Source organism: Strongylocentrotus purpuratus, unplaced genomic scaffold, assembly GCF_000002235.5.
Source record: "Strongylocentrotus purpuratus isolate Spur 01 unplaced genomic scaffold, Spur_5.0 spur5_scaffold_16, whole genome shotgun sequence".
Taxonomy (NCBI): Eukaryota; Metazoa; Echinodermata; class Echinoidea; order Camarodonta; family Strongylocentrotidae; genus Strongylocentrotus; species Strongylocentrotus purpuratus.
This window is the reverse complement of record NW_022145601.1, coordinates 27,437,732-27,452,462: the sequence shown is the minus strand read 5'-3', so window position 1 is coordinate 27,452,462 and position 14,731 is coordinate 27,437,732. Positions and strand designations below refer to the sequence as shown.

Sequence of the window (14,731 nt, the reverse complement as noted above, 5' to 3'; positions counted from 1 at the left end):
TTTAACACGATATCAATTCCTTTTGAGCGAGAGGGCGACAAAACACTTCCATTTTTGTTGTTGCAGGTCAAGGATGGGTACAATTGTTTTCAAAGCAATGTCTATTTCATTTATTCGCGAGCGAGCGTAGCGAGCGAGAAAAAATTAATTAGTCTCTTTTAGTAACATTTGGTACATAAACTGGGTGTTATGGTTGCCATGGTTGCAGGTCGGGTCCAGTCAGGGCAGACACAATTGTATTCTAGGCAATGCTAATGCTTTTCTTTTTTTCAGGGGGACGAGCAAGTGAAAATAATTAATACAAAATAGGCTAGCAAGCAGCTCGCGCCAGCGAAGAGAGTCAAATTTGTTATATCACTTATATTTTCCTATATTCATTTGTCTTTTTCTTTGCCGTATGCGGAATATTTTTCTGATGGGGGAGGGGGAAAGATGCATAAAAAGTTTTTGAAGAAACTCAAAAGCAAAAGGAGTGAAGGGAGTTCGAGCGACCAAACTGGTTATGAGGGTACTTTTGCATTTTTCAAAAGTAGAATTGAAGGGATTTCGTATAGGCCTTCACTACTTGTGAGCTTTGTTAAACATTTTCAGGAAAAAAACTGTACGTTTTCAAAATATCTGGGGTCAACTGCCCCCCCCCCCCCCGGTGCGTACGGCCATGGTCTTTTTTTAAATAATTTCCCCATTTTTTTTCTTTCCTTTTCTTTTCCCTCTTTCTTCTTTTTCTATTCTTCTTCCTTTTTTTTGCTTTTCCTTTTTTCTCTTTCTTTTCTTTTTTTTTTCTCTCCGCCCCTTTTCCTTTTTTCTTTTTCTTTCCTTTCTTTTCTTATTTTTTCTTTCCCCTTTTTTTTCTTTCTCCTTTTTTCCTTTCCCTTCCCCCCTTTTCCTTTTCCCCCCTGGAGCCCGTCAGGGGGGCACTCTGCCCCCCTTGCCCCCCCCCCCCTCAGGTACGCCAGTGATCATTTCCCCCCAACTAATAGTTGGGGGATATAATTTTGCCGGGCAGTACGTTTTTGGCGACATTTCTATAGAGGTGTTTAACTTTGCACTATCCATTTTAATTGTCATAGAGTTGCGGCGTAATCCACAAATCTGTTAGTAAACATTTTCAACTTTTTTTCCCTGCCTTTTGCTAATACTAAATTCCATAATATTTGGAAATAATTTCCATTTAGGTTGGACGTTTCGGCGACACCCTAATTGGTAGGTTCGACGCCGACGGGGTGCGTTATTTTTTTATGCGGCACAGATTGGGGCTTTTTTAAAAAAGGGGTCTTGATTTACAGACTAATACTGGTCGTGTGCGTACTAGACAGTATAAGCAGTAGAGGTCTGTTTTTAATAGTGTTACATCCACTACCGCATGGAAAATCATTACATCAACAATTAAAATCAAATTGGAAATCTGAAGAGGAGGCAGCACGTCAATAAGGAGAACATCACAATAATTAGTCAATAAAACTTAACTAACTTAAACAAAGAGGAATGTTATCTAAACACATAGTTCGCGATGGATATACAAACTTCTTCGCAGCGCTAATGCGCTAGCGAACATGACTAGTCTCACGTACGTGCAGACACTATTCAGAAGGGAAAGAACGTACTTCCCATAGGTTTAACACGCGCCATGCCCCAATCTGTGCCGCATAAAAAAATAACGCCGACGGCGTATACTCAACGAACTCAAATTCGATGGGTATACTGGGTTGGTTACCGGTGACGCGCAGATTCGATTTAAAGAGCGATTTATCAAGGATTCAAGCTGGACAATATGACATGGATCATGGAGTGAAGGTAAATATTTTAGCGGGAAACGGGGTTTAGGGTTGTGTGTGAGATGATGATGTTCAGGTGTTGTTTGTAAGGGGGCGGAGTTGTATTGTGGTAGAATAATAGGCCAGCAACGAATAGTGCCTTAGTGGTCAATGCACGGCTAACCTGGGTCCTGGGTACCGCAATCTTTATTTATTAATCGATATCATTCACATTCTCCCACTCTCATGTCGGCGCTCGTTTTTTTTACCCACTCCCATTCTCCTTTTCTTGATTGCTAGCGGTCCGATAGCAACAGTGTGCCGGAGAATGGTGAATCGTTAATGACTTTATGTTACTCTTTAAGGAGGATACTGAGAGCATGATTTGAGGTGCAACTATATAATATTGGAGCCCATTAATTAAAGCTTTATTGTGCATTGACTGAGTGATGATGATACTTAAGTGATACTCGTACTGATACTGATACTATAGTGTGATACATCCATCTGTTTATGTCAGTGACTATACGTACTGTATTATTGCTATCAATTCATAATTATAATGACACTTTAATACACATTTATAATCTGCATCATAGTGTCTGGTATTAAAGTTAGATTCCTAAATCAGAAAAGTGCTTTAAAAAAAGACTGGGAGAACTGTAGACCGAAGTTTCTGTCTCTTTCGTTTGTTAGCCTCTGATTTGGGCAGGTCGGCTCCTCTCTTTAGAGACAGAAACCGACCATAGGTGTTCATGTTCAAACATTTTGCAAAATTATGGCAATTTATGGCCTTATTCTTTGCCCAAAATGCTACCTTTTACCCAATGCATATCTGATGCATTTTATTTTGTAATTAGGCCTAGATCTAGGCTATTAAAAATCGGTTCCACTTACCAACTTGACTGAATAAATCTGTTTAATGGTCCCTTTTCAGGAAATTATGGGTCAAAATCGATATCCATGTTGAAAATCTTACAGCCGTCTTTTAAACTCTCGCTGCGCATGACGTCATCTAAGTCTCATCCCTTCTAGTCTACATGTACGCGCAAGGCAAAATGATTATGAAGGAAAAACTGTGCCCGAGCTACAAGTTCGTAATGACGTTATCACAGTTTTTCCTTCATGAACACGAACACCTATGGTCGGTTTCTGTCTCTAAAGAAAGGAGCCGACCCTGCCCAAATCACAGGCCCTTAACGAAAGAGACAGAAACTTTGGTCTAGGAGAACTGGAGTAAGCACATCATGCATCCAATCTTTTGGACTATGTGACCCTTGACCCAAAACAGTATGTAACTGTAAATTGTTGTTACTCTACTGTAACCTAATTTGAATAATCCTGTTTGATTGGGTTATTCAGGGCCTGTATAGCAAATATCGATTGGGACAAGCATGGAACAAATGGGGGAGGGGGAGGGGACTGTTACAAGCTTTAGGCCTACTCCTTCTAAACCTGGAAGCAACTGATCTTATAGTTCTCATATTTCGCATAGTTCTCGTATTTACTCTGTCAAAACTCAAACGTACTCAATTTGTTCCTTTGTTTGTATTTTTTTTGTATTGTTGTACATGTATGTGGCACCTGATTCCTTCTTTTTGTTCCCAACCTCTCTCTCTCTCTCTCTCTCTCTCCCCCCCCCCCCCCCTCTCTCTCTCTCTCTTTTTTCTTTCTTTCCCTCTCTACCTCTCACTGTCAATCCATCTCTTTCTCTCTCTCTCTCTCTTCACCTGCCTTCTTTTTGCGGTCTAATTCACTATAACACTGCACTGTACTATTTTGAACCTTCACCTACCGGTATACATCTAAAATCGTACTGCTAATTTAATTGTAGCCTCATGATGTGCCCATTGATATTACACTCATGAATACTGTACAATCGCATTTATTGTTTACTTGTATTATAATGATGATATGTAGTGTATCTTTGTATCATGTAAATACTTTTGTAAAAATATTTGATTTTTTTACCTCCTTTTTAATTAATCTTTATTGGCTAGGGTAGCTTGGCAAACACAAATGAAACGGGTGGGGATTAACAAACTGATTATCAGCGGAATCCTGTGTAAAGTTTGCCGCCGGTTTTATCTTATCCGAGTCAACTTCAGAATGATTCTTAGGCAAGGAACATCTACAGTTGTTCAAGTGGGGTATGTACCCCCCAAATGTCCTCAGTGCCAATAATTGCATATTTTCTTCTTTTTCTTGAAAACCCATAGCTGGATTCTAACAAAAATGTGTATAGGGATCAACTGCAGGACAGGGAGATCTAAAGTTGTTTAAATGGGGTATATGCCTTTAATAGGGCTTGGGAGCAGCATCCCTCAAAGTGCCCGTATTGATCTTTTATTTTGAGTACTTCTGTTCAGCTAAATATATTTTAGGTTAGACTGATATTTTAATAGATCTGGTGCTCTCACTAGCTGTTTCTTTGCCCGAGTTTGATTCTTGTTGCATCGTTTGTGGGGTGCTTCAGTATTCATTTTGAGCGTGGTACCATAAATTTCCATGGTTCTGCACATCACTGCCGCTATGTTGTATTATGCAAATAAGGAGAAAAGAAACAAGAGAAGTAACTTCCAAGTTGTGTTTACACATTGTTTATTATTTTCTATTTGTATTAACATTTGAAGCTGATATTTTTATTCAGTGTAGAAGTATAGAACCGCAAACATACTTGGCAAATAAGGAAAATATTTTAAAGAATTTGGTGATTTTCTTGTGCAACTAGGTTAAAATGATGATGGATGGGATGAATGCAGAGCTGTTGAAGAATGGTGTTGGCCAGAATGCCAGCTCTGATGAGAAGCTTCATGTCCTGTGGAAGCTCTACCTCCAGGCTGAAGCAGACATCAAGGCCGGGTCACAAAGCATGCAATCACTGCACAAGAAACAAGCAGAAGAAATGAAAGAAGTTAGTAAAATAATCATTTATCTTTGATATAATATGCTGCATCACCTGTGCCTGAGAGGGGAAAAGAGAATGACCATAATCATTGTAACCCCCATGTCTTTTCTCCTGGTCTAAATGTTTGGTCTTCCTGTGTATCACTACGCCCTAGTTCCCCTCTACTTTTTACCAAGGGGTGTAGTGGGTTCATTGTTTTGTATTTGAACTTTAATGTTGGGGGAGGGGGAGCAATGAAGAGGATCAATTCATTTTATCCTCTCTGGCTTATCTTGCTGTATTTGATTTGTACAATTCTTATTCCATTATATAAGCTCGCTTTAATTCACCAACACAAGTTTCTACTACATTTGTAGGTTAATTCTCTTCATGTTGAAAAATAACTTGATAGACAAAGTTACATAGATCATTATTATACCTGGAAGAGAAAACCTGCTTAACAATCTCTAACTTCCAAAACATTAGGTTTGAAAGTTCAGTTTACCAGGCTTTCTGTTAGTCACTTTAAAATTACACAAGTTACCCAGAATGCCTTCATTTGCTGTGTCAAAATGATGAACATGTGAGATTAATGATGAGTTGATTCCTTTGTTACTCAGGTTGAATTATACGTTGAAAACATGCGTAAGCTATCAGAGGAAAGGGAGACTCTGACTCAAGAATTTGAAGCAGAAAATGAGGAACTAAAGGAGGAAAATCAGAGACTAAAGAACAACAAGGAGAAAAGCAACCAAGAAATCCAGCAATTGTTGAGACAGGTATAGTAATTCATGCCAAAATTATCTCCAATTATCTCGGGCATACTGGTAATTAGGCTTATATTTTTATGCCTCCGTTACGAAGTAGCCGGAGGCATTATGTTTTCGGGTTGTCCGTCCGTCCGTACGTACGTCCGTACGTACGTACGTCCGTCCGTCCGTACGTCCCGTTCTCGTGATCGCGTTATCTGAAGAACCAATTGATGGATTCCTGCCAAACTTTGGTCATGTATGTATCTTGCAGAGCCGATGAACTGATTAGATTTTGGGGTCACGAGGTTAAAGGTCAAAGGTCACAGGGCTCATTATGTATGCAAAAACAGCTCGTGATCGCGTTATCTGAAGAACCGATTGATGGATTCCTGCCAAACTTAGGTCATGTATGTATCTTGCAGAGACGATGAACTGATTAGATTTTGGGGTCAGGAGGTCAAAGGTCAAAGGTCACAGGGCTCATTATGTATGCTGAAACAGCTCGTGATCGCGTTATCTGAAGAACCGATTGATGGATTCCTGCCAAACTTAGGTCATGTATGTTATTTGCAGAGCCAATGAACTGATTAAATTTTGGGGTCATGAGGTCTAGGTCAAAGGTCATGCGGCTCATTATGCATGCAAAAATAGCTTGTGATCGCATTATCATTAGAACAGATTGTTGGATTCCTCCCAAACTTAGATCATGTATGTATCTTGCAGAGCCAATGAACTGAGTAGATTCTTGGGTCATGAGGTCAAAGGTCAAAGGTCATGGGCTCATTATGTATGCAAAAATAGCTTGTGAACGCATTCTCATTAGAACTGACAGATGGATTACTATTTAACTCGGAACATCTTGCAGAGCCAATGAACTGAGTAGATGTTAGGGTCATGTGGTCAAAGATCAAAGGGTCATATATGTATATGAGAAATTGCTTGTAATCACGATATTCTGAGAACCTGTTAATGGATTACAATTGAACTTGAATTTGAACAATTTCTTCTGTTTTGGTTTGTAAAATTGCTCTATGACGGAGGCATCATTTCGACTGCGCGCAGTCGAAGTTCCATCTAGTTCTTCTTGAAAAGGTAGATATACAAAGTACATGTACTGTCTATCACTCCTATCTAGCTGAGTGATGCTAAACATTATTACATGTATTTTGCTCATTGAAAGGGAACCACATTATGTGACGAGAACATGTTTTTCCAATAGTGTTGTCACGTCCAATGGTATAGTGATGTTAATTCAGACCTTGAACTACCAGTGAAAATCTCCAGAGAGAGAGAGAGAGAGGGGGGGTTAAGTTTACCTCCCCAGAGGAGAAGGTTCAACAGGTCAACTTCCCCCACCGAGATGACACTTGATACTTATAAACCTATATGTGATGAGATCTTGGTACATGAACTACCCCCCCCCCCCCCCCTCTCTCTCAATATCTCTATATTTCGTTCTCTCTCTTTCTCATCTAATTTTCGCTCTCTATATGACACCTGCTCCAGCATCAATTGCTCTGCAGTTCATATCCAGCACAAAAAGAATTCTTAACATCAACCCTGTACCTATACGCTATACGTAATGCTTACCGGTACCTACCCTGTAACCTTAATCCCAATTCTCTTTATAGCTTTCCAAATCCGAATGCACTCTATTTTTATTTTGTTGACATTCAAATCAGTGGATTGTCTGGGAAGGTACTTCCAATGTAATTTCCCATGTACAACTTTTATATGCTCATTCATTCTTTTAAATGCTGCATGGGGTCACAGACATTCTTTGAAACTAGTCTAGACCTCAATCCATGTCGTGATGAAGAGTTACGTACCCCGTTAATATCTACTTCTCTTGGAGTTGCACCACATAACCATCTGAGGGAGGAATACAAGGTGTGACATTCCTTTGCCCCTGCAATAATAATAATGATGATAATAAATATTTCATAAAATACATAATAAACAAATGAGTTTCTCTATGCACTGTACAGGAAAAATGTGGAACAATAAACATACTATAGTTGAACCTGCTTTAGCGACTACCTGTATTGAAAGATCTCCTGTCTATAAAGACGTCATATTTCATTTCCCTTTAATGTGGTTTCTAATTGAAACCTGTACTGTAGACCACCTGCCTATAAAGACCACTTTTCATGTTTCCCTTCAGCTGTCTTTATATTCAGGTTTCACTGTACAAATCAAGAGTAACTACACTTTAAGATATTACATGAACAATTAACATTAGGCTCTAACAAAACCAATTAGTGGGAGATGATATGCAGCTTGACACTGCACCTGACATGGTGAATCTTTACTCCACAGGAGGGCTTTGAAGACCTAGCCAAGAGTACAGCCAGTGAGGCTATAGCTTACTTTCTAGTGGAGAGGACCCGTCTCTCTGATAACATAGCCACAGAGAGAAGGAAATCACTCACCAATGGATCGGCAAAAAATCAGCTAGAACAGGTAAATAACTTTTTATCTAATCTTTCCTAGTTATGGATGATCCAATATCCAAACCCTTAGAGGCCAGTTAATTATTTTTTGATTCACCTGTTAACATCTTCTCTTTAAGAATAAATCTGGCATTCATTCCTTGTTGCTGTCCCAGGCAAGCACCTGACAAACTTGATGAAGAGCAATTTTGTTATGGAAGTGTTCATGATATTTAGTATTTTTTGAGTACCGGTATGTATTTTAGAGTGCTGGTTCTACCTGAATGATAATGATGCCAATAATGGTAACAATAAATCTTTCCCTAATCACTCCCACTGGTAATTGTTTTAGGTCCCACCTCAACAATTGGACTAGGGAGCCACCTTCAATGATTTTATCATCTTATTATTAGATTGTTCAGCAAGTCGGGTTTCTTTCATAATATATGTGAACCATTAATATTACTCCTTCATTGAGACATCTGGGACCCGTTTCACAAAGCCTTTTTTCAATGAAAAATGACAAAAATCAGTGACAAATCTGCTGATAACCAATCAGAAGCAAGGATTTCACTAGCTTAAATCAAAAACCAACAATTGTCACTGATGACATGTTTTGTGAAATGGGGCCCAGTGCAGAAGAAGGAAGATGGGTACTTGAAGGCACTTGGGGAAAAAAACAGAAATTAGAGATATTTTTGTACACAACAAACAAGGGAGTTATCCGTCCCTAGGTCACGATCCACTGACAAAATTGTGAATTTGAGATTTGCACAGCTGTAGTGATCTCATATTTCAAACATTCATAACTTTCTTGTTATTGGTTCAATTTATTACAAACATTTGCTATTCTGTTCCTGTGATTTCTCTGCTTTCATTCAAATGAACTTATTACAAGGGTAGGATAGGCCTTCAAAGAGTTTACTGGAATAGTCCATTGAATTTTCCAATTAAAGACATCAATATACTTGAAGTTTTAGCATGGATATACTTGTAGTTGTTTATATTTTTTTTTACTATTTTGAATCAAACTTTTTTGTTGGACATGATTAGTGTTGATCTTGGAGTTGCTCACTTTATAATTTAAAAGATTAAAATTATTATTAAAGGAATAGTTCTGCCATACTTAACCCCACCAAATTTTGAGCAAATATTCTCATTGTCATGTCAGTTTCAGAAAGATAGGATTGGTAAACTGGAGAAAGAGAAGGATCACCTGGAGCAGGAGCGTAGACAGCAGATGCAGCGAGTGAAGGAGCTGGAGGTAGAACTAAAGATGAGCAAGAACAGACTGGAGAAAGAAAAGGAAGTGCATCACAAAGAGGTGGAAAGGGTCCACAAAAGGCTGGTGCGTTAACATTTTCTCTTGCTTTTTAAAAGCTATAATCAGTCAAATGCAGTAGTATGGGTAATGAACCCATAATAAAGTCCCAGGGGGCATGTATGAGTTATGAAAATCTGGATGAAATATTTCTCACTAGTATTAAATTTGAAGATAGTGGGAATAGACCTGTGTAGCCTAGCTGGATACATTCTGAAACACAGGCATTTGCTTTATTGTTCTTTAAATGCGTTTAAAGTTTACAAATTAACTTATTTCTATCATTCCACTTATTTTACAAATGTATTTCATTGTAAATGTAAGAATTTTTGTAATAGGATTTTATGATTTGCATTCATAGAATAAATTTTAGATTAAATTGAAATTGGAAGCACAGTGGTATGCTTCTCCTTATTGGCCACTGGTGATTAGAACTGGCTCCTTAGTGAACCATTTAATATTGTTACCATTTGTGAAGTCAAATGTATCTCATAATATGTACTCTATTCTGATCAATCATGTACCGGTAATGGTTCTTAAGACTGGCAGTGTAGGCATATTGGAGACACATTTGCTTTTATAAATTGTCTTTTATACTTCGACAAATTTCCCCCTAATATTTTGACAGTTATCACCTATCTTTCTTTCTTTGTATTTCTGTCTGTCTGTCTGTCTGTCCCACTGTAGATGAAAGATTGCAGAGTAGTTCAGGTGATGATGCTCAGCTAAGAGAGTCTAAACGTAAGTTGGAACAAGAGCTGACCACAATGAAATACCGCATGAAGACCAGTGAAGATGAGAAGGAAAAGATCAAGCAGAAGGTATGTATCATCATTTACTTTTGGGTGTGAAAAACACAATATAATTGGAAAAATTATCATTAATATGTGTAGAAAGATATCTGTAAAATATCGTGCATTGTTTGGACAAGTATAAGAATTGTGTTCCAGGTAATGCCATGTTATTTTGTATATATTTTTGTTTCTTCTCAGTACAATGCACATCACTATATCCCTTGTTATTTGTATATTCACTTGGGTGTGTGGGTGGTTATCGAGGACCACTCGCATAACAAGGATGTCTTCGGTTAAATAACCCTGTATTAAATTTGTTTAAAATTAGAAGCTCATTCAGATTGGGTACATTTATTTAGGTGCTCTATTTGCACACAAAAGTAGGTCTCAGTTTATATGCAGTAAATTTTCAGATTGTCCCTGGATGTTACATGTTTACAAAAATGTGTTCACTCAAATATGGAGTAACATACTGAAGTGAATATTACGAGTCCTTGATTTACACCAGAAATGTGTATGTTTGAGTGAGTGGTTTTGTTTTTCTTTGTGTTTGTTAAGAGCCAGTGAAAAATTGCACACTGTTTGCAGTATTCATGGTATGTTAATACTGTAATCCTTCATGACCCCCCCCCCCCCCTCCCATTTCCATAAGCACACTTTCAGCCGATTTACTGTTATACCTACTCTAGATGTTATTGTAAGTGTCTAAGAAATCCATTGGTCACCCTATAAAAAGGATTTTATAGGGCTGAAGCACTTGTAAAGGGCATGCACACAAAAGATTGGATCTAATCTTCCATCGTTAATTCAAACCAGATCAGTTAGTTTTAAGTGCTCAGCTAGATAACGTGGCTTAATCTTAGCATTCTTTTTACATGGCTAACACTTCTTGCACCATGCCATTAGGAAGTCACTTCAGAGTAGTCTCACCATTTGGGAAATGCATTAAATGTCTTTTTAATCTATTTCTGCCTGAAAGTGATTGACTATTCATCAGACCCTTAAAATTGGATCATATACACATGTAGGTCTTCCTATCTCCTTTGTAAAGACTTTGTATGGTTAATAACAATTGGGGGGAGCTATCCTTGGTCATCTGCTATTCTGTTGGTTCAAAGACCATTAAGGACAGTTCATTATGTCTTTTTAATCTATTTCTGCCTGAAAGTGATTGACTATACATCAGACCCTTAAAATTGGATCATATACAGTGTAGGTCTTCCTATCTCCTTTGTAAAAACTTTGTATGGTTAATAACAATTGGGGGGGGGGGGGAGCTATCCTTGGTCATCTGCTATTCTGTTGGTTCAAAGACCATTAAGGACAGGGCATTGTTGAGTCTTCCTGATTATTGATCCAGAGGCTTGTGATCGTTTCAAAGCACTGCTTGTGTAGGTTACTGTAAGTAATTGAAAAGAGGTTGCTTTTGATGGGCCATTCAAACGATTGTGGTTGCGGTCCATACAATCAATATCTACTGTTTACTTGGTGTGTGGACATATTGCTTGAATTATTTCTACAATTGAAGTCATGTGGAATTCCACTTTGGATTTATTTTAAGATACTTTTGAACTTTTTTTAATATTGAGGACTGTTTTGGAACAGATTCAGCGGCTAGATTCAATGCTGTTTATGTACATCTTGAATGGAAGTGCGTTCCTCATGGTTTGGAACTTGTTGTTTATATTGACTATTCATGGAAGTATTTTAAGTACATCATAGGTATTAGAGGTTATCTGGAGTAACAAAAGTGCAATAAGTTGTCAACTCTGTCTAAGCTTGAGCTGGATATAGACTGGATAAGAACTGATTAGCGGTTGCAAGGCTTCTACTTCATTGCCATGTGTGGCATATGTTGAGTGATTTTCAAATTAAGTCAAGACAGTAGACGAAAAATGGCTGTTCATCAAGACAGTAGGGTAAGTATATATCAATATCAATGTGACAAGGGTTTTATGTGTTCTAATTGACATGTTTTATGGAATTCGAAACTGAAATTCACATTTTTTTCCCCCTTTTAATTATTGATAAAAAGGTAAACAGAGAGAGATCAGTATCAGTAAATAATTTTAAAAATAGGAGGCGAAAACATGGAAAGCATATGGCTTCTGTTGGGAATGCCCATTAAAAAAAAAAAACAAGTTACTGTAAGAACATTTTTATATGGTACATATGTTTTATAATGAAACCAAGCTGTAATTCATTCATACGGATATTGTTTTTGTTATTATTTTATTTGATCAGTAAAGAAAATTTGAGCTTTTAAAACTGTTTACAAAGAGGGGCAAAACAAAATCAAAATATATATTTTTAGTCACACAGTGTTCACATTTTTAATAGTCGACGGCATAGATATTTAGAATACAATGTAATGAATAATAAATAATGATGTGTGTAACAACTCACATGCTAGCTGTATTATATACACAAAGCAGTTACATGTACATGCACATTCATCCTGAAAACAGAATTTCTTTAGAAGGATAAATTCATGAGGATAGCACAAATCATTGTCACAGCATGTTGGCATGCTATATTGTGCCTGTTCTATACAGATCTATGAAGTACAGCTAGAATCCAAAGTCCCCAAATTAATTATTTAACTGTCATACTCTAATTCATCTCAGTAAGGAGGAGGAGGAGGAGGAGGAGGGGGGGGGGGGGGTAAGATAGGATATTTTGGGGTGTACTAAAGACTCAAGTCATAAAGAACAAACAGAATCAGTTCACTTAATCGGTGTAAGGTTTCAAGCAGCACTTAACTCAAATAATATCTGTTATGCAGTGATGCTTATGGTGCCTTGACATTATTAAACCAAGCTGCCAAAGTAACTAGTGCTCAAGCATATCAGGTACCCATTTACACCTGGGTGGAGAGTGGCAAATATAGATTAATGTCTTGCCAAAGGACATTAGTGCCAGGCTGGGATGGGAACCCCCTACCTTCTGATCTACAGTCTGGTGACTTATCCACTAGACCCCAACATATCTCTACTGTTATGTAATTGTTTACATGGATTGATGTTCAGGAGTCTACATTGTTCATTGACATTGACATTGTTCATTATTGGACAAAGAGAATTTAAGGATGTTAAATATGTTAATATGTATTTGTATTTTGTATGTATTACGGTATATTCATTTCATGTTATTTGATTTGTGTACCTTCACAGAATATTGTTTTGCCCATAGAAGGCTCACGTAGTGAACATAGTACTTGCATATAAGGTCATAAACTAATCCATGATATGAGATACTAATGTGACAATTATGATGAAAATATTAATTTTAGTTAATCTAGCTTGGAGGATTTATCTATCTTTACTATAATAATCTTTTCTTTAATACTAATATCACCAGAAAAAGGCAACTCTGTATTTATCTAAAATCTTGTAAGAATTTACTTTTGTCAGCCAGCTACATATAAATGTATACTGTAAGTACATGTACTTAGAGTAAATTCTAGTCTTTATTGACAGGTAAAATGTGGTATTTGATAGACATAGGTATTTTATTATAAAAACTCAAATCAAATCGATTTCTTGCAATTTTTGATTATCCTCAAAGACCTCAATTCACAAGTAATTACAAAATACGAATCCAAGAAGGTTACAATGAATAGTTGAAAATTCATCTTGTGCATGTACCGGTATTTACTTTCATATACATGTGTAATGTTACATAGGACCGTATTTTAGGTATTCATCTTTGTGTGTAAAATATGAGCCTCTAAAACGATATTACCGGTAGATACCTGTACATGCAGTGACTGTAGGCCCAATATGGTTATCTCCCAAAGAAAATCTTACACAAGCAATCACAAGTCAAACTGACTCATTGAATGGAAATGCATACTGCCCTCTATAGTTCTTGAATACTACCTGGGCACCACCTGGTAAGCATTCATAATCAGTCTTAGATCGAGGCATGTTTCTATAAATATCCACAATGTACTGCAGCTGAGACAGCTAATTAACATAAATTTGGATACCTTGTGCATCAGGTAGGGTTAGGGTTAGGGTAAGGGCTATGATTACCGGTATATCAAGAAACCTGCAAGTACTACTGATTCAATAATGCCTATATATGCTCCATGCACCTGTCATATTGCTTTCATACCTGAGTGGTTCCAAGGCCATGCACCTAGCAGTGCATATATCCATTATCATGTCAAGCAATTACACTGCTGTTGCCATGGCAGCAGTACACCACTCACAGGCATTTGAGTGCTTTGTGTACCTTGTGTACTGGCTGTACGACAATCCCTGTCAAGAAAGAGTGCCATTTTCAGTGTGCATGATCACAGTGCAATAAAATCTGCAAGTATATAGCCTACTTGAAGATGATGCACTGTTTAAAAATGCAAACTATAGTTTTTATTTGAATAAGCTGAACTTTATGTTGCTATTCTAAATTTCAGTGTTTATTTATATCTCCAAACTTTTGACTGCCAATGAATCTGAATCCTAAGCTTTATCTGGTCTGTCCTTTAAATATCCCCCTCACTTTCCATTGCGTTGTTGTGCAATGTTATTCCTACTTTGTATATATTGCTGTATTTGATTTGAAATCTGTTTATAAAAGAGTACACATTAATAACTTAAATTTGATGTACGATTCTCTGTAAAAAAAAGTTGTCATTGTATCATTGCATGTGAATATTAACTCTGTCTTCAAATGGGCAACATGATGATTGTAATATATGTTTTTCAATTCAATTTCAATTTCATTTATTTCCACAGATTCATAAAAGACAGTATAAATTACAATCAAATATAAAAGTATTACAAC

General features: G+C 37.2%; 2 protein-coding genes across 8 annotated transcripts in view; both read left to right on the top strand.

Moving 5' to 3' along the window:
- Positions 1–1,698: 1,698 nt before the first annotated feature.
- LOC115924726 (kinesin-like protein KIF16B) lies at positions 1,699–9,182 on the top strand. Its single transcript, XM_030987503.1, has 5 exons — positions 1,699–1,794; positions 4,486–4,668; positions 5,262–5,420; positions 7,713–7,856; positions 8,997–9,182. The coding sequence occupies exons 1-5, from the start codon at positions 1,777–1,779 to the stop codon at positions 9,180–9,182; spliced, it is 690 nt and encodes a 229-aa protein (XP_030843363.1). The 5' UTR covers positions 1,699–1,776.
- A 632-nt stretch (positions 9,183–9,814) lies between these two features.
- LOC588701 (coiled-coil domain-containing protein 30) overlaps positions 9,815–14,731 on the top strand; it is a 51,431-nt gene continuing 46,514 nt past the window's right edge. For 6 of the 7 annotated variants that reach the window (XM_030987199.1, XM_030987201.1, XM_030987200.1 and 3 more), the window contains exon 1: positions 9,815–9,967. In XM_030987199.1, the coding sequence (XP_030843059.1) occupies positions 9,914–9,967 (54 nt within the window). In that variant the 5' untranslated portion in view covers positions 9,815–9,913. Of the gene's footprint in view, positions 9,968–11,666; positions 11,860–14,731 lie in introns of those variants that run through there. The other variant, XM_030987198.1, reaches the window with a different exon arrangement.

Bases quoted from the DNA above. Each gene is read 5' to 3' on its own strand.
- LOC115924726 (XM_030987503.1), top strand. The intron at 4,669-5,261 runs GTTAGTAAAATA...TTTGTTACTCAG, and splicing joins AAGCAGAAGAAATGAAAGAA to GTTGAATTATACGTTGAAAA. The intron at 7,857-8,996 runs GTAAATAACTTT...TTGTCATGTCAG, and splicing joins CAAAAAATCAGCTAGAACAG to TTTCAGAAAGATAGGATTGG.